This window comes from Phragmites australis, chromosome 2 (genome assembly GCF_958298935.1).
Source record: "Phragmites australis chromosome 2, lpPhrAust1.1, whole genome shotgun sequence".
NCBI lineage: Eukaryota > Viridiplantae > Streptophyta > Magnoliopsida > Poales > Poaceae > Phragmites > Phragmites australis.
Window position 1 is genome coordinate 8637019 of NC_084922.1, and position 23249 is coordinate 8660267.

Here is a 23249-nt window from a genome sequence, read left to right on the forward strand (position 1 = left end):
TTATCTATAGGTCTGTTGCCCCTATTAATCAGTTTTAGTCCCTGAGTAGACCAGTTTGATTAAGTAGATTTCCTTGCTTGATTATTTTCATTTGGATTTCCGTTTCAAATCCATCTGTAATATGCTCAAAATGCGTTTGTTATTTTAGCGGCGTGAGAGCTAATCCATCTGTAATACTTTTTCAGAAGCCTAATATAAGTACTACCTAGCTCTATTAGTTAAGGAATTACAAAAACCACATCGAGATTATAGTCCTAGTGATGATCACATCCTTCACGTGCGCCGGCCTGAACGGCAAGTGGCATCTGTACGTCAAACATACATCCGGCGGCCGATCTCGGCCGTCGCAGCCAACGAACTCGCAACGAAATTCAACGCGCTCCACGTGGGCCCCACGTGCCAGTGGCAGGCACCCAAGCGCTGCAACTCTGGCAGCGCCATTTAAGACCAGCTCAAGCCTCAAGCTCAAAGAAGACTCCGAACTCCTAGCACAAACCCGAGAGGCAGAGCAGAGGAGGAGGAGGAGGTGGCCATGGCGAGCTTCAAGGTGACTCGGATCTCGGAGGGCGCGGTGAAGCCGGCGTCGGCGACCCCCGACGAGACGCTGCCGCTGGCGTGGGTGGACCGGTACCCGACCCACCGGGGCCTGGTGGAGTCGATGCACATCTTCCGGTCGGGCGCCGACGCGGCCCCCGGCGTCATCCGCGACGCGTTGGCGAAGGCGCTGGCGTTCTTCTACCCTCTGGCGGGGCGCATCGTGGAGGGGACCGACGCCGGGGCGCCCGCCATCCGTTGCACCGCTGACGGGGTCTACTTCGCGGAGGCGGAGGCGGACTGCAGCCTGGAGGACGTGCGGTTCCTGGAGCGGCCGCTGCTGCTGCCCAAGGAGGACCTCGTCCCCTACCCCAGCGACGACCGGTGGGGCGTCGAGCCCCACAACACCATCATGATGATGCAGGTAAATTTTTTCGTGCAAGTGTTGCTGGTTTCGATCGATTAGTTAGATCCGGGCGCGCGCGCGGGGTAGATCTAAGGCGACCAGGGCCGAGGTGAGAAGTCAAAAGCTGGGAAGCGGCGTCCAAGTGGGAAGCTTCTCGCTTCTTCTTCTTCTTTTTCTTTACTTTTTTTTTGTCACGCAAGGGAAGGTAGATTAGACCATCTCTAATCTTTTTCGTTAGGCTTAGAATCTGAAGAGATTTTCGTTTTTTAGTGTTTTAACAGTTTTTCTTTACGTTTTTTCAGCGTTTCAATATTTTTTCTTTACGGTTTTTGTCACGAAGGACTTTCTTTTTCCTTTATAAATCTATTCAAAATAAAACTCTTAAAGATAAGAGAAAATAAAAAATAAGAACATGAAAAGAAATAAAAAAAACGAAATAAAAAAAATATGGTTGGAGATGGTCGAGGTTGAGCTGCCGGGGAGGTTGACCCGACCTTGCTCGTTAAGGAGGCTGCCATGTGGGCTCTATCGCATTTTCAATTTTTTCGCTCTAGAAAGATAATTAGTATGGGTAATAAAACTCATGGAGCAATTAACGGCTACCTGGAGTCAGAGTGCTAGACCGACGTGCCTAATTTAAATCCTTGCTTCGTATCACTATCACATACAAAGGAAAATCCCTTGGAATCCATAGGGAAATTCCTCTGTTCTTGGATGCGCTGGTGAGGTTCATCAGCAGGGCATTGCATGTCTGGATCCGTCCGTGCGCGTGCGAGTTTCGGCGTTGTGGGCGACGACGGTTTCAGGCCAAGAGCACCGCGAAACGGCCGGCAAATCTCTCTGTCTCACCGCGCCAGAGAGACGGGGCTGCTGCTAGTCCTCCTGCTACCTTTGACGCCACGAGCACTAGAATACTACAATGTTAGGCAGGCATGCGGCTGCTGCTGCCGAACAAAGACGATTCCCGGACAAAAGCCACCGCGTCACTGGCCTTGTTCTGTTGCGACATGCAAAAGGCTCCCCTCCTTTTGCTCTGTTCCTTCCTTGGGGCAGTGGTGGCAGTGTGTCACGGCTTTGCTTCGGCTCCAGGCTTGTGCGGGCCTGCTGTCACCTTACCATCATGTTGTGGCCTGGTTAGGTAGGCCAGCAGTAGCGTCGACGAAAGCGATATCGCGAATTGAGACCGGAGCCCCCGTTAGAGACCGTACTGAACTGATTACGATGTTCCAATTACCCCGGTAACAGTGATCTTGACACTTGCTGTACATTTCGTGATTGATTTCGATCATCTGACTGTTCTAATATGGTGATGAGACTGCGAGAAAGATGTATCATCGCCTAGTGTCGTTGGCTAGTGATTTCATCAGAATCATCAGTTTCGGAAACCAACCGTGATGAGGCAAACAAGCTGCAAGCGGGTGGATTCGTCACATGTGCCCGTAGTTGTTGTCCTTGCCAGATACTCCTACTAACGGTGTAGTAGTAGTAGTACGTGTATTGCTTTTAAGCTAAGGCTTTGCCTTTTTCTCCTGCTTTTAGCTGCTTTCGTTCACCGACAGGAAGCTGGGTAGTTGGAGAGGAAGCGTATGGAGCGTGGGCCGCTCATGAGCATCTTTCTCAAGTGCTTTTTAGTGTTTTAGTTGGAGTTGCATGGTGCATTGATCAGCATCTTTCTCAAGTGCTTGCCACTGCATGATATTGATGTTCAAAATTGGCATATCTTCTCGGTGCGCCCTGGCATTTTCCTCATGCAGCATCCTCATCACCCATGCGACTCTAGTCTGTATGAAAACTGAAAGTTCATTATTGAGATTTGAAAAACCATCTTTTTTTAAAAAAAAGACAGCCTATAGGAATTAAGGGAGCATTTGAAGAATAGTATGTTTAATCAAACCAATGGAGGGTATATGTGAAACAGCATTTTTTTAATGGAATGTCAAGCAGCAACTTTGAATTTACGTTTTACAGCAGACGGGGAAATCCCTCCGTTTGCTGAGGTTCCAAGCAAAAAAATCTTACTAGAATGGCAGTGCCTGACTCAAAATTCAGTGCTGAATCGCATATACTTCCATGGTCTCAGATCACGAAGTTCACCTGCGGCGGGTTCGTAATGGGCCTCCGGTTCAACCACGCGTCTGCCGACGGCATGGGCGCAGCGCAGTTCATCAATGCCGTCGGCGACATGGCGCGGGGGTTCCCGGAGCCGAAGGTGAAGCCTGTCTGGGACCGGGAGAAGTTCCCCAACCCGAAGATCAAGCCCGGCCCTCTCCCGGAGCTCCCCGTGCTGGCGCTGGACTACATCGTCCTCGACTTCCCGACGAGCTACATCGACGACCTCAAGAAGCAGTACAAGGCGCACAGCGGCAAGTTCTGCTCCGGCTTCGACGTGCTGACGGCGAAGCTCTGGCAGTGCCGCACCCGGGCGCTGAACCTGGAGCCCGAGGCCGAGGTCAAGCTCTGCTTCTTCGCCAGCGTCCGGCACCTGCTCAAGCTGGACAGGGGCTACTACGGCAACTCCATCTTCCCGGTGAAGATGTCGGCACTGGCAGAGAAGGTGCTCGGCTCGTCGATCATGGAGGTCGTGGACATGATCCGTCAGGCCAAGGACAGGATGGCTGTGGAGTTCTTCCAGTTCGCCAAGGAGGAGACGGACAAGGACCCGTTCCAGATGACCTTCAACTACGAGTCCATCTACGTCTCGGACTGGAGCAAGCTCGGGTTCTCGGAGGTGGACTACGGCTTCGGCCCACCCGTGTTCGCCGGCCCGCTGGTGAACAACGACTTCATCGCCTCCGTCGTCATCCTCAAGGCGCCGCTGCCGCTCGACGGCACGCGGATGCTCGCCAGCTGCGTCATCAAGGAGCACTCCGAGGAGTTCGTCCGCGGCATGAAGGAAGATCTGCCCTGAACATCTTTTATAGCTGAAGCTGGAAAACCTGACTGCAGGGAGATGAATGGTGACACAAAGCTGCTTCTGTTTGGTTAATGCTGTTGCTGTGTACTTTTGTTTGTATTTATTTGGCTCTTTTATATTGGTTAACACTACTTTTAGACAGCAAATTTAATCTTTTTGTATCATTTCATTTGAGACAATAAAAGGGTGTAATGTTCATTTGATTATTTGAAGGCCTTTTACTACATGTACACATTGAGGGACGGTGAGAACGTCGTCTGTATCTAGGTAAATTCATGGAACACAATAGAGAAGATTTGAATGTCTTGAAATATTTTTATATAGTATAATGCCATCAAGAGGGCTTGACCAATGTATTTTCATTTTAAGAGTAACATACATACAGGCTCGCAGGATAGGTCTAAACTAGATTACATGCATGCATATAAGCATATTCAAGTAGCATAGGCACAGAAGCAGCATAGGCACACGCTTGTGCGTGTGCCACCGAATGCACTCATATGACATGTATTCGTGGCACCGAATACGTTTACATACACATGTATTTCTCTATGGGTTAAATCCCGGAGAAAGGTGAGACATACTACCAGATTTGAACCCGAGGATTGAACTTGGGCGTGATGCGTGGACTCCAGCATCGCTAGCCACTTGGGCGCTGCTCAGATCCTTTTGCGTTTCCAATGTTACACATCAGCAACAATGTGGCGCAAACCAATCAGTATAGTTTTATGATAGATATATGGGAAACACATCAATCTTGTTGGTGATCTTTGTGAAGCAATATATTCCCATATTGTTTTGTGATGTGCGATCTTCGTAGTCGTCTACCGGGAATGAAAAATACGCTGCCTGTTTCACGGATCCGAAACAACTGCGCTTGGTATCTCGAATTGTTGTATTGTATCATTGTATATGTTTCGCGGGCGTGCCAATATACTATTGTATACGAAGAACAAGAGACAATTGTAATTGAAACACGTAACTTTATTTATTTAATCTCGAATTCATAAAGTACAGTCTCATGAATATAATGTTACACACACGAGTACAACGCACATGCTATCTAACTACTTCTTGCGACTGTGTCCTCCTGGTCCTCGTGGCCTCGTGAAGTCTCCGGTTAATTACACCAGTCTCTCGGGCTACCGCCGATTACGCTGTGCTGCTGGTCGTCGTACTCAGGTCTCTCCGAGTCTGCAAGGCTATAGTCACATACATCACAGACAAAGCCAAGTAAGCGTCAGAAATAAAAGTAGTAAAAGAAGCGGGACAAACAGTCTGGCATGAGCTTTAATGGACTGTTTATACATCCCAGATCATCATCGGCCACACAGGCATCAGAAACTGTAGCCCCTCATCATCGGCCGTAACCTCAGGTACTACACGAGAACAGTGGGAGAGAGAGTCTAGATGCCTAACAGTTTGCCAGCTCCAACCTAACGGGAGCCATGCGAACTGACCAATACTTCTAGACTCCTATCTACGACATCTGAACTCGATAACATCCTACGACAACTCTGCTACACAGGCAAAAAGGGTGATCGCCGGACGGACAGTAGAAAAGATCCAACAGTAAGCCGCAAGGCAAAAGGCCACAAAGCAAAATAGGGTGATAACAAGGGCAAGACCATGGTCAAGCCACGTTGTCATCACAACTCAACGTGAGGTAGTCATCACCAGATAAAGCACGTAATCGGCAACAGCTCAGCCAAACTAGTGATAGTAGCAGAACATCGCAGGATGTCCAGCGAATGGTAAAGAACCACAAAAGTAACTTATCCCACTCCCATCAGCTAACACAAGGGACCTTTGGGATCAGCTATCATAAAGGTATCAGGAAGAGGATAACAATGGGAGAAGGTTATGAAGTTACAGATGGCCTTCCCAACCACCAACAGATCATCAGCCAAAACAAAGAGCAAGTAACGCAGCACCTATACTCAGTTTCGAGAAAGTGCCGAATAGACGGTAACAGGGCAACAGTGCTCAAATCAGCTCCACTCTAACCATCCGAGATAGCAAACAACCGGCAAAACGGTCACCGGCCTAGTCACAAAGGCAAGCCTACCAGCACTAGGTATCATTCTACCAACATCACGACAATCATCAGGTGAACAAGATAAACCCATATGCATTCAAAGGCCAACAGCAACACATAGGCCTTCAAAGAAGCCTAATATATCTTTACTACCAACAGCACATATGGCGAACCTTCAATTCCTAAAAGACAGGAAAAAAAAGGATCAGCCATAGATCTAATCAGGGGGGGGGGGGGCAAAGGACAAGCTGCAGCCTGTGTAATCCATTCATCAACTAAATAGATGGACCAGACTACACTAGACATCATCAGCTAGCACTTAGCCAACACAAGTAATCAATGACACATCCTATATACCCATGGCGCCCATCAAGCCACCACACAAAACAGATAATACTATCAAGAAGTATAGCTCTTAAGAACAGGCAGCCCTCCCTACTCGGCATCAGGAGGACAGCAACAACAAGCTAGCAGACATGTATGTGCAGCACCGGCAACAAAGGCACGGTAACATCATTGGCCAGCCAGTCAACAGCACCACAACGAGCGCAGCGCCAGCCAATAGCTAGCCTCAGTTTCCGAATAAAACAGCAGAGGGCCTCCAATACATCATCGACCAGGAACACAAAGAAAGGACTACGTGGTCAGGCTTCATCACAAACACCACCAGACCATCCCCACATCACGGCTTCCAGCACAAGATGCCCGGTGGCTCCCAGGCTCCCGGTCGGCTCGTCGGCGGCCCACTGGCTCCTTGCCGACCACCACAAAGCATCACCACAACTCCAATCGGCCACCACAACACAACTCCATCATCACCAAAAATCGAATACAGTTGGCCACCACACCAAAAGTACCAGTCGAATCAACACTATCACCAGAACAAAGCCGGCCTCCATCATTACCAGAACATCAACTGGCCACCTAAATCACCAAAACATCCATTGTCCATCAGTAAAAAAGCACAACACTATAGGGCTATCACAACAAGCATTGTCGACCCAAAATCCCCACGGCCCCGCAAAACAATCGGACAAACACACGGCCACCACAACAGCACCACACGCACGGACGCGGCAATGAGTCATTGGCCGGCTAAACACCTCCGGACATCACTGATCCGTAACGGCAAAACCCGACCAGGGATTAGTACCCACGCGGCCACGGCACAAGGTCGAAACGAATTCAACACGCTCGCGCGGCGCGGAGGTACGCGCAGCCGCAAAACCATCACAGAGCAAAAGAAGATCCGGCCAGAATGAACCACGGCACGGCACACCACCCTACAGCCATGACACACAGTCGGCAACCACCTGTATAGCACGAGCACGGCCCAAAGGCCGGTCGGCACGCACGACACGAAGTCGGTGACCATCTGCTCAGCATGGACACGAGCACAAAGCCTGGCCGACACCACCTGCTCTCGCACGGACACGGTCCGAAGGCCAGCCGGCCATCTGCTTGCACGGGCACGGCGCCGAAGCGCTGGCCGGCCACCTACTCATCGCACGACGCGGCGTGAATGCCGACCGGCGGCCCTGTAGCGAATAGAAGGAGGGGAAGGTGCGGATATGGCAGAGACTCACCGGCACACGAGGCGAGGATAGCCATGGCACTCCGGCAAGTAAAAAGGCGACGACCAAGCAAAGATCAAGACGGCGAGCTTTCTCCCTCTCTCTCTTTCTTCTCCTCTCTCTCTCTCTCTCTCCCCCAGATACGGCCTCCTCCTCCACGGGCACCCCTATGCTTTTATAGCCGGCGGCAGGAGGAGTTTCCCACGCGGAGATCACGGACAGGTAGTTGGGATTGGAAAGGGAAGAGATAAGGATGGGGAGGGGATAAGCACGAGGAAGAAATAAGGGAGATGCGCACCGGAGAAGGCGAGTGCGGCTCGGGAGCGGCGGTAGCGCAGCTCGGGTGTGGAACGGCCGAGGCACGCGTTCAGGAATGCCGGCCTAGGGGCAGAGAGAGGTGAGAGGGGGAGCGGCTCGGGCGCGGGTGCAGCCGAGCCGGCGAGCACGAGGAGACGACGCCCGAGGAAAGCGACGGTGGCGGAGAAAGAGAGGGAGGGGAGGAGAAGACACACAGGGGCCGACGCCCCTCCCCTAGGGTTGCTCAGCGCAAGGGATGAGGAGGAGGGGAGTGGGCCGGGCCGGCCTGGTGCGGGTGGAGAGGGAGCCCGGGCCAGCTCGGCTGAAAAGAATTAGGCCCGGTTGCCCCTTTTTTTTTAATGCATGCATATGTATATGGGGAATCGCGAATATACACGGCAAAATACCGTCATACACCGCCAAAATGCATATGTAGAGTTGTACACCTTTCTTTGTGAATTATATTTAAATATCTGGTGAATTATTAAACTGAACTATTGTTTTTCAAATTCCAGGTGAATCATTTTCAAATATCTCGAATTCTTGTGTGTTGTCGAGACTGCAACCTTGATATAATCTCTTATCCCAAGATAAACAAATAGGTAGCCGCGACGATTTATCTATTATATTAGTAATTGGATAGGGAAAAAAAAATGCAAAAATCCTTTCAAAAGTCGGTGTGATTTTAAGATTCCTCCAGAAGTTGTTTTGTTGCAAAACCCCCTCCAAAAGTCAGTATGGTTTTGAGATTCTTCCCAAAATTCAAAAGATTTGAAGTTGATTGAAATTAAGCTGAAATGAATATAAAACTTAGATTCAAATCTCCACTCAAAGAACCATAAAATTAATTAAACTAAAATACATCTGCTCAATTTATTACAAGGATTGATTTAGAATTTAATTTGGTGCTCTTTGGAATACCAGCTAAAATAATATATTTGAATATATATATATATATATATGATTTTATGTTGGTTTAATAATTATAATTTTTTTAAAAAGGAGTGGATTTTCACTATTTTCTAAATACTAAAACGCAGGGTGTTACAAATCTATCCCACTTAAAGGGAATTTTGTTCTTGAGATTCAGAAGGTTTGGAGAAGGGATAAGAGAAAAACCATCTTCAATCAGATCTTCTTTTTGATCAACTGTTACTTTAGCCTTCGTGTGAATATTGCGCGATACTTGTCAAAGGTAACAACTATCCTTTTTAGCTAGACAAGCTGCCATATTAAAACTCTCGGTAGGCCTTTCTTGATATTAGGGTTTTGTAATACCTGAAAAATAAATACACAATAATGTGACATTTTAAAACATTGCTCGGTTGGACGATCGGGGACCGTGGATGCGTAGATCTCTGCGAGACAATTCTGTTTTGCTATCTAACAACGCGTTTGGGCACTCGGTGAGTCCGTGGCGAGCCTAATGGGTTTAGACCATTGGATAAAATAAAAAAGGAAAAAAAGATAAGGTAGGGGGATCAGCTCCCACACGATCCCACCTTCACTTTGCTGCTTTGCATGAGCCCCCATCCGCCTGTCCCCAGCCCTAGCTGCCGTCGTCCGAGCTGCCTCTACCGCTGTCGGCCTCAGCCGCCTCCAACCACCGTTGCCTCCTGGACGCTGACTCCTCCTCCCGCCACCTCGGCTGCTGTTGCGCTTAGCTGTCATGTCCTAGCTCGCTGCTGCACCGACGGCCTTCCGCTGTGCTACCCCACCATCGGTCGCCTCTCGAAGTGCCGCAGGCCGGTGGTGCAGGTGGGAAGCAGGGGGCTTAAGAGTGGGGTTGTGGGGGAAGGCCCGGTCGGCTAGGAAGGTGAAAGAGAAAGGAAGAAAAGAAGAAGAGAAAGAAGGAAGAAGAGGAAGTGAGGAAAGATAAAGAAGAAGGAAGAAGGGGAATTTCCGCGAACCCGTCGGATTTTGTTGTTGTTTCACGATCTCGCTCTAAAGGTGACCTCTTCGCGGTCCTTAGAATTTTGTAGATGTGCACGAGGACGATCGATTCTGTCGTCAGTTTAGTGTTTCAATAATCAATTTAGCATGCAACGATTTAATTTGTTGAGGCTTAATTGTTGTTGGATTTGAGATTTTGGTGAAAACAAAAGTGGTAGGTCTTGTCGTTATCTTTCTGATGGTGTTGATCTTCTACTTTTTCAGTTGAGCAGATTAGGAGTAATCGTTGAATCAGTGGCATCTTTTGTCGAGAGTTAACCTGTGCAGTGCTTTTGCCCTTTTGGTCTTCGACCTCATTAGACGGGATTCTCACTCGACGCACTCATCGTTGTTTAAGCATAGTGGTAGATGTTCCCCCATAAAATTTAGATGTTGTGTTCGCAGGATCTTCGAGTGTAGGAAGTATTTATTTGTTTCTGTGTGTTGTGGTTGTGCTAAGTGTGCGCTTGTCCAGGTTGTGCTACCTTGAGACACAGCTAGTGGTCATCTTCATCGTCGGTGAAAGCAAGTGAATATAGCGGTTGCGTTATGCTATAATATGTCATTTAGTTACTCAATCTTTTAATTCTCGTACTCTCTAATAATCTATTAAATTGAATGTGAGTGTATTGCTTCTGTATATTGTGAGCAATTGTTCAAAATATATTCTAATTAATCATCAAGAATGATCATTAATATAATCACATCCTCAACAATGAACCAGAAGCTAATTCTGGTAGTCCTGACACGTGTTTTATGCCTAAGATCAGAACAGATGCATTTCCAATATATAACATCACAACAAAAGCTTAAGAAAGAGTGTATAATTAAATTATATTACATGTTTAGAAGCATTAACTATTTACACAATTTACAACAAAAGGAAGCTAGAAGGATAAAGAACAGTTCACCTCCTAACCAAAACTAGAAACTATGTAGCGGAAGATTAACATCTATGAACCAATAAAATCTAGGTGAAGCCATATACCCTTAGGCTCCGCCTAAAAACCTCACCACATGAGTAGTTTGTAGTACTCATTCTCGTCACCTACATCGGCAGGCGTAAAATAGCCAAACACGAGCTTCTCCTTACTGGTAGAACTTGAAAGAGCAGCGTGAGTACAAAGGTACTCGTAAGACTTAATCTATAATGGGTACATATAATAGCTCGACTATAATGATTATGCATTGAGCCATTAGCAAGGAGTGGGCCACAATGTTAAGTAAATTTGCATACGCAAGCAATCTTAATACCTATGTGTGAGCACCTAAACTTAACCACATATACCTTTCTACTATTTAACCATTGACTTGCATATAAACATAAATGGAAACATCTCATGAACATAACTATAAAACGAACCATCTCAAACCCATCTTATCTAACCATACCATACATCCCACATTCGTAACTCTATGACTACTGCAAATGGATAGAAGCATGCACATGATCGACAGCGCAGTAATTTGAATTGTTCTTACATCCTATAGGAGGTACAACTTTACCTACATGACTCTATGACCATACAGCTTGCGTGACCATATAGGCCCATTCGAGGGGTGCTCGTGCTAACTTTTCCCAATTAGTCTCAACCATTGGAATCTGATATCTCTCAGTGCGGAGCCTACTTAGGTTTACTCCCAGAGCAACCACAAGTGTCTACACAAGCCTGCCCACTCACACAATCGATGTGCAAGCCCAAATAATCACAACTGCAGAGGTATTCATCTTATCTTACAATTAGATCAACATGCGGTTAATACATAAAGTGCTAGAGCCAACTGTAACAATAGACGGTGCTTAAACAACAAGTAGGCCCCAAACTCGCGAACAATGGTGGCGTCATCTCTCGACTTCTACCGGAGACCTATGCATTCATAAGCATTTCGAATAACTCTCAAGTTAGACATCAATAATGTTCTCAAGGTTACAAGAATATGGATAATCAACAACTCAATGTAAAGGTAATGCAATTTATTAACATAGGTTCTACCCACCAAAACACGATAATGGACCCACTATTCATGCAAACATATATGAAGTATAATTTATCAAGTTATACAATACAAGATCCAAAGTAGTAGGTTGCGTATGCTTAAATGCTTACCTTGCTGCTCTGGCGATTGCCTGATATTGCCTGATACTGCCTGCACAACACTCATAGAACTCAGGTAGCTCGACGACACCTTTACTCGTTTGGACCGTCGGTGTAATGCTCTCTAAACGGATCAAGAATGCATTGCAAAAATAATCAAATGATGGAAAAGTGTGCATATGATGCATGCTTGATAATTAATAGAGTGTCGTGTTTTGGAAACATTTGCAAAAGACAACCAAATGGTTAGGGTTCCGAAGTTTGAAACCCCGGACAAGGTAACCTAAGTACATACAACCTTGAAGGGTTGGCGGTCAGACTGATGTGGAGGTAGTGGTCTGACCGTTGGCCTGTAGAAGGTTTTGGCACCTGACGGTCAAATTGATAGTATGCGGTCAGACCGGCCCTAGTGGTGATCTGACCGTAAGACCCTATAGGTGCCATTTTGTGAGGCCGTCAGCGAAGGCTCCGGCGAAATCTTTGACCATGTAGGGTACCAAAATGCTCTATAGGATTAGGGGAGTGTTTCTAAAGTGATGGACAATATTCATCGAGCTAAACTCAAAATACCTCATGGATAAGCCCTAGACTAGGGTTAAGCTTAGGTATAAAACGACATGGGGATCAAATTGAGTTTGGAAATGATGGAGAATTGGTAGGGGGATGCCTCACCTTAGTGTAGGGAAACTTTCTATTAGAGGGGTTCACTTCGGGGAAGCTCCGATTTGAAGATCGGGCTTCGGGGAGGTGTAGGGGCTTGAGGTGGATGAACTCATGTGGAAACTTCACCGACGATGAGGGTAAAGGGGATGAGCTCGAGGAAGCCTTTGGAGAGTTTGAGGAAGTTCCATCCATCGATCTTCGATCGTTGTGGACGTCAAGGTGCTCTCTCCCTCTCTCTTGGTGTGGGTGAAGGAGTGAGTGAGAGTGAGAGTGTGAGAGAGTGTGTGAGAGAGTTGGCCGATTTCTTTAAGTGGTGCCTCTGCGTTGTGATGGTCAGACCACGGGAAGCCCACATTGCAAGCCCACTTGGTTGCCCCCTGGTGGTCAAACCATGAGGAATCCCGGTCAGACCGCCAGAAGGGTCTTTTGCTGAAATTTCCTAATTTCCCCATGTTTCTATTCTTCCTCTTCTCCAAAGTATTTATGGCTTCCCTAAGGAGCTCTAGACTATCTCCAAAGTATTTTTAAACATGTTTAAACTCAAGTTATCAAACAAATACACACAAACATAATGCCATAATGATTATGAATGCTTAATCGCGTGATTAGTATTTTGGGACGTGACAAACCTCCCCCCCCCCCCCCCTAAAAAGAATCTCGTCCCGAGATTTGGTATACTCAGGAAAAAGTTGATGGTGATGAAGTGTAAGGGAATCTCCCACAAATGGAAAAGTATTTTGTCGAAATTCCTTGACCAAACGAAATGACAGTCATTAGGCCTTCACATGAGCTGGCTATCAGGCTGCAGCTAGGCTCTATCACACCACGGCTCGGTTAGACTGCAGGGACGATGGTTAGACCAAAATCTATACAGAGAGTTTTGGACTCTAAATGCCTTTAGCGGTCAGACCGGCATACCAACAACAGTCAGACCGCCAGGAGTATGGTTCTCCCGGTTGGATAGTTTCTAAGTACAATACTTTGGGACCAAACTTTTCATTCAACATGGTGATGATTATAGACATGTGAGATACTCCAATTATACAAAATTACAATAAAATTTACAAGTTCTAAAAAAAGTTCAAGATATTCGGAGTGAATTTTATCCTCACACTCCCAAGTTGCTTCATCCTCGGTGTGGTTGCTCCATTGAACTTTGATGAATTTAATAGTGTCATCGAGTCTTGCATTCTGCTTCATCCAAGATTCGAATTGGTCGCTCGCAATATGAGAGATTCGGTTGCGATTCTTGATTTGCAATCTCAATGACCTTGGTTGGAACGAATGCATTTCTTCAGTTGCGAGACATAAAACACGTTGTGGATAGCGGAGAGGGACAGTGATAAGTCCAATTAATAGGCCATCTCTCCGCACCGGGTAATGATTTGGAAAGGCCCTACATATCGGAGTGCTAGCTTCCCTCTGACTTGAAAGCGTCGAACTCCTTTGAGAGGAGAAACCTTGAGATAGACAAAGTCACCAATATCAAACACAAGTTCTCATCGGTGACAGTCCACATAGCTGTTCTGTCAGGACTGAGCCATGAGGAGACACTTGCGAATAGACAGAACATGTTCTTCTGCATCTTTGACCAAATTCGGGCCTAGAAAAGCCCTTTCGCTGGATTGAGATCAATTCAACCGCGTTCGACATCTTCGGCCATAGAGAGCTTCAAACGGCGATATTTCAATGCTCGACTAATAACTATTGTTGTAGGAGAACTCGGCGAATGACAAGCAAATTTCACACGTCTTCCCATATGTGAGAGCACAAGCTCGCAATATATCTTCTAGAACCTGATTCACCATCTCGGTTTGACCATCTGTTTGAGGGTGGTAGGCGATGCTATGGAAGAGCTCGGTTCTTATGGCTTCATGAAGGCTCCTCTAGAAATGTGAGGTAAACTGAGTTCCTCGATCCGTTTTAATCTTCTTCATAATCCCATGAAGGTAAACAATCCGAGTAAAGTACAACTCCGCATATTGCTTGAATAAATATGTGGTCTAGACCGGAAAGAAATAAGCGTACTTAGTCAACTGGTCCACACTGACTTAAATTGAGTCATATCCATGAGAGGTCTTCAGCAATCCGGTAATGAAGTCCATTCCGATCTCCTCCCACTTCCAAGAGGGATTTGGCTAGTCTCTGGCTTGAGGTTTTCTAGTAATGGAGTATATCTTTGTTAATCAGGCAAAATGCTCCTATACGTGTTTATAAATTACCAACCACTTCCATCTATAATATTAGTAATTGGACAACAAAAGAAGTATCATCATTCGCTCTTGAGGCCTACAAATTACCATGTTAATCAAAGAAAAAAGAAAGTAAAAACATATGTACATGTTTTATGTTGGAAACTTGCGTAAGGTGGCAAGCCTTCAGAACTCCGAGGGTATCTAAAGGCTAGGTGGAAACATACAAAGTGGGGATCTGTGTATTGATATTCATGTCACCTGTCCCATTAGTTACAATGACTACCTATTTATAGGCCGATTCAACCACTCCCCATTACAATTTACCATATTATCCATCTAACTACCACAATCTCAGCATATTCAACGGTAACTATGTACTATCCTAAGGCTTATTTACAACCTTGCCCTTAGTTGTCTTTAGTCATTAACAGTGGTCCTCTCTTTGATCTGGCTCCCAAATATCCACGCTCGGTGGCACCTTTGGCAACCCCTTGGCTTGCCTGTGATGACACCTTTGCCATTCCTTTGATCGATTCCCTCACAACGCCAGGCGAAGGCCTTCAATTGGCCTCCGAAGGCCTACTGTTGGCTTCGTCGATCCCGTTTGTTGGAATCGATCATGCGGCGTGAGTATACGAAGGGTAATCCTGGATTACCAAAGAATTCCTGTAACGAGATATCCACAATAATTGTAAGTTTTATTAGTAAACAGTGGTAACAGAGATCTTCGACCCAACATCTAAAGGGGCCATTCCCCAACTGTTTATAATTAACCACCATTACTATTAAAAAAATAAATACAAAATACCTCAATAATAGGAGCTTATTTTCCCCCGGGAAAAAAAACTGGGGGAGAACAAACAAAACAAACGCCACTGCGGCCCTTCGGCGTGCCGCCGTGGCCAGCGCTGTGCAGCCCAAGGGTTCTCCTCGGTGGCGATGTCGGCGCCGCCGGCGCGGGCGCTCGTCGACCTCGATGGCGACGTGCTGGCCAACTGCGCCGGCTACCTCGGCGCCCGCGACTTCGCCAGCCTCGCCATGGCCTGCCGGCCCCTGCGCGCCGCCGCCTACTGCGACGCTGTCTGGTACCGCCTCTTCAGGTTGTGAGTCGTGACCCTACCGCTTCCCATCTTATGATCAGGAATTCGGAATTTATTATGCGTTGGGACTTCTCGTTATGCGTTTGCCTTCGTCTAGGGCAAATTTAAGGGAGCGAATCGGTTCGCCTTTCTGCAATCGCTCGGTTTAGTGATGACTGGGATTTGGGAATGGTGAAAGGTGGAAACTTGGGCGGAGTTTCGTGAATTTTCGGGGTCGATGTTAAGTTGTTAACTAGTTGTGTCATGACTTTGAATTTGAAGCTTTTATGGGGATAAAATTTCGGTGCTTGCAGTGAGATTAGGTGTGCAGCTACTGGCTGGGATTGGATAATTATAAACCTATTATGCTATAATTTGCTCGTCTGGTTAATTGAGGGGCTATTTTTATTACATATGGAGTTGTTCTAATGGCAGCTCGGCCTAGGAAGCCACTAACTTGGAAGTTGTAACAGTAGAGCAATATTATCCTGCCCTGATTTGTGCTTGATAGGTCCATGTTGGATTGGCTGGTATTCTAAAGCTTCCTACAGATGAGTGGATCACTTGTTCATGGATTGTAGAGAGACAAACCTTTCAGTTCCATTTGGTGTCTTGATGGCTAAGATTATGGAGCTTTGACCTTCGAGCTTGTGATTCATATAGCTGCATTTTTTAGATTAGTGATATTTTTTTTGCCTTTTTGGGTTATTGAGCTGTAGATTTTATTTTGTTCAACCTTATTATGATGAGAGTAGAGAACGACAGCAGCATTTTTACCTTTCATATTTCCAAATTAGAATGTTTAAGCTTGGACAGCAGTATTTAGGTAGCTTCAAATGGATCGAATAATTCTGTCCATGGAGTAGAGGAGTTGTTTTACCTGCCTATGAACATTAATTTTGTTATGCTAAGACACATGAATTTTGATAGTGGCTGACGTTGACAAATGCCACATTAACTGATTCTTATTTGTCCATGCTGATGCTTTTACAATGAGCTTCACTTCTTGCCATGACTTGAGTGAAGACAATACTTTTCTGAAAAGTCCGAGAAGTTACCTGAGTGTTTGGTCTCAAAATAGATCATTTTGAGTGTGGAAAATGACACATTCATCTGATTCCTTGCTTATTTCTTCTTTCATATTAATACTTAAACATTCAGGGATCAATGGCCGTTTCAGCATGTACCTCGTGAAGCTTTGGGGCTTAGAGAATTATACATCCGTAGGCACACTGAAGTACATCAAATGAAATTTGATGATCCCCTATCATCTATTTATTACCTAAATCCTGCAGAAACAGCACCAAGCCATCTAATGATGGATAGGAACTACATCTGGTCGGGTCAGGTGAGTAAAAATAAGATCCATTTCTTCATTTATTGAGCTGGTTTGCTCTTTTGCTTAAGTTGTAGTGAAGGTAGCAGATTTTCTTAGTATCAAGAGCTTATCTTTTGAGAGAACCAACATATGATGTTTAATTTCTTCTGTGCAGGGTCCGTTAGCCAGAAAATTGAGTGTTGATGGGCCACAAGCTGGAGTGGTGGAGACCCACAGGTTTCATAGTGCACGGATCACTTGTATGAGGTAACCATAAAACAAATAACCATTGCTCTAGTTAGATATCTGTAGGAAATTCAGACCATCTTATGTAATGATCAGCCAGCTCTTTCCTCATTTTCTTGTAAATCATAATCATTCTTAATCTGTGAGGAGCATTAAGGGTTTACGCCTGTCTATCGGGACTATAATCCCCAAAATAATAATCATGACAGCATAGTTCCATGCTACATTCTAGTAGAATTACCTGAAAACTAGGATCGATTGGCAGTTGTTTCATTGGGCAAGCTTTTTGAACCATCGCTGCCAATGGAGTAGCTTTTAATAATATAAATTTAGATGGATACTGCAATGCAGTTTCCATTATCGAAGAAAACAAGTAACAATATAAAATCAAATGAATACTACAATGTAGTCTTTGTTATCGAATAAAACTTATTATGCATATGATACTTTTAGAGATTCAGAAATGCTGTTTGTCAATGCTCCTTTTTTAGCTAGTAAGAATTTAAGATAATTCAAGAGCTACTATTTCTGAATATCTGTTACATATTGATAAAATGTAAATCTAGAACTGAGCTCAATATTCCAGAACTGTAGTGAGTTATTCCATGGCTCTCACGTTCTTAGTTGATGCCAATCAAGTCCTCGTGCTGCTCATTTTAGGGTGTCATATGCCATATTTCGATGTTATAGCGTTTTTCTTGTTACCTGGAAAAAAAAGCCTTCATCTGACTATTCATATAGAAATTTATCATTGGTTTCATTTGATAGTCAAATAGCTATCACGTCATATCAGTTTCAGTGCCTGGTTGTGAATTTCTCGATTTGTTTTTCTGTCAGTTTGCAGTGCTAATGCCATTGTTTTCTCTTAATCTAGATTTTTTAGCTGGGAGTAAACTAAATTAGTTGCATACTAACTAATTAATCGAACTAGCATAATTTTTCTTGTTGGCAACTTTTCCTTATGCCACAAATAATACATCACTGTCTTACAGTTATGTTTGTACTTGTTCATGTTTCCTGAATCCTGATTTCCATAATTTCTCCATGTGTCTACGCTACAATCACAGTGCTGATGCATGATGTAATGCTACTTATATCCGTCCCTTTAATTACTGAAAGTTGCAGTGCTGGAAATGTCTAAAGTAAGGAAATGGCTGAAGTATTATTTTGTTAATCGTGCAGATTATTTCCACTGATTGACACCCCATTGTGTCGAAGTGATACACAAACAAATGAAAAGGCTTTAGTCACTTCAAGCACAGATAGAACAATCCTTTTTTGTTGGAAGGTACCTCATATTGACATTACAGTACCTGTTGATACTGCTGTTCTTGCCTATTACATGAACATTTGATGATGAATATCTGCAACTTTTTACGTGCTTTGAGGGGGTACTCCCAGAATGACCAGATCACAACAAGAAAGCTTTCCCCTTTTGGTTAGAAAACTTAAAACTAAGTGAGATTAATTTGCACCCACCCCACCTTGTCATGTTGTTTTCCTTTTTATTCCTGGCATCCGGTGCATACGAATACGATGATCTTATTATTATTCTTCCTACGGCATTATGAGGCACCCACTGCCTGTGCTATTCTTGCCCTTTACTCTACGCCAGCTTCAGTAATCGCCCTACAAAGTTGTGCTGATGTGCTCCCTCACTCTGCCTTGTGAGCCTTCCGTGTGCTTCCCCACGAGGCTACAGAATCTTTTGTCACTCCTTTCCAAGATTAGCCTCTTACTGGTCAGCCTAGGTGCTTCTAGCCTCTTCCCATTAAGTTTAGCTGCTTCTAGCTCCACCATGCTGCGCATTACACTATTTGGAAGCATTATAGTGTCCATATTCATGTAACCAAAGATTGAGATGGCATAGCATCACTTTTTATTTAAAAATAACATGAATTTTGGGTAGCGTATGTTATGAAAGCACAGCTGCAATGGCCGATGGTTTTGAAAGGATATCTTTAAAGTCCTTTTTCTTTCTATTGAGATTCATTTGTAATATCCAAATTCCACTGCACATAGATTAAATTGGATACTGCTTCCAACCTTTGCTTCCTTTCCAAGTCTCCATTTAGTCTATTTTTATAAGCTTTCTCTCGTAGCCTCTGATAAGAATGCAGACCTGCACGATTGGCTGGTCACAAGCTTTTCTATTTTTTTAGTGAAAACAGTAGGGGATTATATTATATAAAGAAAGAAAGAACATTGTACAAAGCCTTAACAAAGGCAGCCTCAGAGAAAAAGAGAGGAACTATACAATAGCATCAAGCCACAAGCTTTTCTATTTGATTTTATAAGTTTTAACCTCGTCTAACTTGTGCTATCTGAGTGCATATACATGCCTTTTAGGTCAGGTTTATGTTCATTGGACGTAGAAACTGATGTTATGAGTGATCTAACATTTGTTATGTAGCCACTCACGCTGTTACAAGGGCCATTCAGGACCTGTCACTGCTCTGGCTGACAAATTGCTTGTGGATGGTGAATCTAAAGTACTTGCAAGTGGAGGGGAAGATTGCACCGTTCGTCTATGGTCTATGAGTACGAGGGCGAAAAATCACCCTCTAATATCAACATTTCATGGGCATGAAAAAACACTGTCATTTTTATCTGTTGCTTGGTATGTACTGTAACACTATCTTAATGGAGCTGACTATACTCTTACAAACGTTTTATGCTCTTGTCCTAAACTTCCGTGTTTTGTTCCTAGCTTTTCTAACTTAAGAAGTTTTGTATTGAACCTTAGCATCTGAAAATTTTGGTTTATTCGTAAAGCTAGCCATAAATGGTGGAGCTGTTTACTAGAATATTAGTTGACTAAAAAATGTAGCAAGTAATTATTTCCTCATAATTTGATTCTCTATTTCTCAAAGTAGTTGCCTTAAGCATATGTCACTCACACCATGCTATGACATCTTAAAATCATGATCCATCAGAACAATTATTCAGTTTTACAACTTGTTTCCTTTCTTTGCTCTTCAGGCATAAATCATCCCTGTTGGTGAGCTGTTCCAAAGATTCAAAGGTAATGGGACATCCAGAGGAAATAATTGGTCTGATGACACTAATGATAAGTAGACTTCAATCCTAAATTTGTCAGTGGCCATCTCTTCTGTTCTATTCACACTTGCTTTATCTTATTAGAGGCGAATTTATTGTCTCAGACAGTTGTTTGATGCTGATGCTAAGTCCTTTTCTTTAGGAGCCATGTTATATGCTTTTCATGTTGGTATTTTTTTTTCAGGTTAAAGTTTGGGACACAGTGGCTCCTTCCACTGGCTCATCATCATGTGTAGGCAGTACTCACCTTAACTCAAGTGGTCCACCAATTGCAATGAAATGCCATGGATCCCTTTGCTACATCGCTGCTGGGTCTGAAGTGACAGCGATTGACTTGAGGACAATGAAGAAGGCTTCTGTTCTTGCAGTCCGCAACCATAGGATACTTTCTTGTGAGATGCTGCCTTCTGAATGGTTAATATGTACCGGCACGAATGACAAGTACGCTCACAAAATATTTGTAACCAATGGTTTTCTTTATGCTTCTAGCTTTGGTTGAAATCGTGAAACCTAAACAACTACTCATCATCATTTGTTGAACAGATCTCTTCTGTGGGACATCCGCAAGTCTCAAGAACTCTTAAACACTGTGGCGGAACTGCATTCGGATGGCCCTGTGACGCTGCTTCACTTGGATCCATACAAGGTGGTGACGGGAGTTGCGTCAGATGGCCAGGTCCATGTCTGGGAAACACGAACTGGCAACTTGTTGAACACGTTGAGCTGCGGTTGGCCCGCAAAATCGGCAGGGCGAGGCACAGTGTCAGCCATGGCTGTGGACGGGTGCAAGATCTCCATGGCAGGGAGCTCTGCAGAAGGCATCTTCTTGCACTACCGTGACTTTCTGAAGTCCTCAGTTCCTGTATCCCTGCCCGGCAAGGAGGTCTCCAGGTTTTGGAGACCTCAACAATTCGGCAAGGAGGAGGATGACGATAGCGAGGATGAAGACCACTAGCCTGAGGTCTCCAGCTTGGCTACCCACAGTTTGTAAAACACGAGAGAAATGTTTGTAAATGAGAGTGATTTTTGAATCTGCGTATCCTTTATGTTAAGATTAATAAGTATCTATCTCCCCTAGCCTAGTGAGCATCTTTTGTCAACTCGGGTTGGGTGCCCGGCGTGCTTGCATCATGCATGCAGGAGACTACAAGATGAAAGACCTTATACCAGTCGTCACATTACCATGGGCGCCGCAGGTGTAGGGTAATATACCGCTGTTTGTGCTGCTTTGGACTCCGTAAGGATAATGTGACAGATCATGCCCTCTGCTAGTGCTAGTCTGCTTTGCTCTTTGTCTATGTCTGCGACTCAAAGCTTCATGTAACAACCAAACAATTCCCATACAGGATACGAAGTAAAAAGTAGGCAGACACAAGTAGCTTTAAGTTTTGAGTATTATCTTGTGCGTCTATAAAAAATAATGAGTAAAATACACCAAACTCTTAAAATGCATATTAGGGAGATTTGATCTCAACCGGCATACTTAACAAGTTTAAAGATGAAAATAGATTTTGTTTTAAAGCTTCATGTAACAACCAAACAATTCCCATACAGGATCTAGATGACACTACAAAACAAGTTTAAAGACCTCATGCATTTTAGTCAAAAAGAATCCTTACTGCCAAAGACAACAAAAGGTACTGGGTCAGGGGCACGCGGGTGTATGCATCGTAGTACATGACAAATGAGGCATGCAGCAAGAATGCAGAAAGGACTCCTGCAAGTTTCCAGGTCTGTTTGTCTCAGCCCACAGGAATGCTTGATGTGATGGCCCCTGGTTTGGTTCACCTGTGCACTAGCTGGCTTGCATTATATTCCTATCAGAAACACCCAATTCCTTTGGTGTACACGGACCGGTGAGGGGCGGCGCCATCGGCAACAAAATACGGCGACAGCGCAAATGCAGCGTATGGAAAATAGAATATCATGCACCTAGGTTGCCGCGGTCGTCTGCTTGAGAAGATGTTTAAGTGGACCGAGCATTACCGGCTAGCTACTGACAGGATGGAAGTTGACAATTTAGCGCCATGCAAATATTCATTTTAGCGTGTTTTATACATTGCAAAAATTTCTCTTGTCACGGAAATTTAAGCTAGTTTTTGTCAAATTCGTGCGTCCTAAGCATGCGCTGAGCGAAGAAGATTTCAGTTGGTATCTTGGAAATGTCGTTCTAGATTTCGCCTCGGCTGTAGTCTACTCATCACTCTGCATTTTATTTTATAATAGAAAAGGAAATAGGGCAACCGCCCTGTCTTATGAGAAGACAAAGTACAGGACTCTTGGATTGAATCCCGGCTGGCTAGCTCCCACCCGGAGATATTCCATGGTGTGTCTAGTTTTAAGATGACTTAAAACTTGTATATATTTAAGTCACATATTCTAAACAATTTAGATTATGCGCTTTCACTATCTCAGTCGATTAAAAATCACAGAATTTTTAATCGATCGTCACCGGCGAGATTAGTGCCCTAGGGTTTAGGGGTTTTAAAGGTCGACAGGGCTAGAGAGGTTGGCTTTAGGGGGTGACCAGCTCGATGAAGGAAGCGGGCAGTAGGATGTCGCTGATTACGAGTGGTGGAGAACGTCTGATGAATAGAGATGGTAATCGGATATGGCAGGTATGGGTAATGCTCATCCATATCCGTATGTATCGATTTTTTATCCATCTGCAGGTATACTCGCGAATGCCCGCAGGTGAAGAGATGGCTATTACCCACGGGTATACCTGTTACCTGCGGGTACCTATTATCCACGGGTATACCCGTTTACCTGTGGAGTGGTGCGGTGATGTGGCTTGACAGAGCAACGCGGCTACGAGCCAGGATGATGGGGTGGGTCGGGGCGGGGCAGGGCGACACGGTGGGTGGCGTGGGGGAAGCATGGGGCGGCAGCGCGCG

General features: G+C 44.9%; 2 protein-coding genes across 2 annotated transcripts; both read left to right on the forward strand.

The window, feature by feature from the left end:
- Positions 1-455: 455 nt before the first annotated feature.
- LOC133898243 (acyl transferase 9) lies at positions 456-4060 on the forward strand. Its single transcript, XM_062338857.1, has 2 exons — positions 456-958; positions 3021-4060. Exons 1-2 carry the CDS (start codon positions 533-535, stop codon positions 3846-3848), a joined length of 1254 nt encoding a protein of 417 aa, XP_062194841.1. The 5' UTR covers positions 456-532; the 3' UTR covers positions 3849-4060.
- Positions 4061-15494: 11434 nt separating this feature from the next.
- On the forward strand, positions 15495-21434 carry LOC133898250 (pre-mRNA-splicing factor PRP46-like). The gene is made up of 8 exons (XM_062338869.1): positions 15495-15749; positions 16890-17076; positions 17222-17313; positions 18475-18581; positions 19705-19912; positions 20275-20317; positions 20537-20793; positions 20896-21434. The coding sequence occupies exons 1-8, from the start codon at positions 15589-15591 to the stop codon at positions 21305-21307; spliced, it is 1467 nt and encodes a 488-aa protein (XP_062194853.1). The 5' UTR covers positions 15495-15588; the 3' UTR covers positions 21308-21434.
- Positions 21435-23249: the final 1815 nt, after the last annotated feature.

Excerpts from the sequence above, each read along its gene's own strand:
- LOC133898243 (XM_062338857.1), top strand. The coding sequence starts at position 533 with ATGGCGAGCTTCAAGGTGACTCGGATCTCGGAGGGCGCGGTGAAGCCG. Across the intron at positions 959-3,020 it reads ACACCATCATGATGATGCAG|ATCACGAAGTTCACCTGCGG; the intron begins GTAAATTTTTTC and ends CCATGGTCTCAG.
- LOC133898250 (XM_062338869.1), top strand. The coding sequence starts at position 15,589 with ATGTCGGCGCCGCCGGCGCGGGCGCTCGTCGACCTCGATGGCGACGTG. Across the intron at positions 18,582-19,704 it reads AATCCTTTTTTGTTGGAAGG|GCCACTCACGCTGTTACAAG; the intron begins TACCTCATATTG and ends ATTTGTTATGTA. Across the intron at positions 19,913-20,274 it reads TCATTTTTATCTGTTGCTTG|GCATAAATCATCCCTGTTGG; the intron begins GTATGTACTGTA and ends TTTGCTCTTCAG.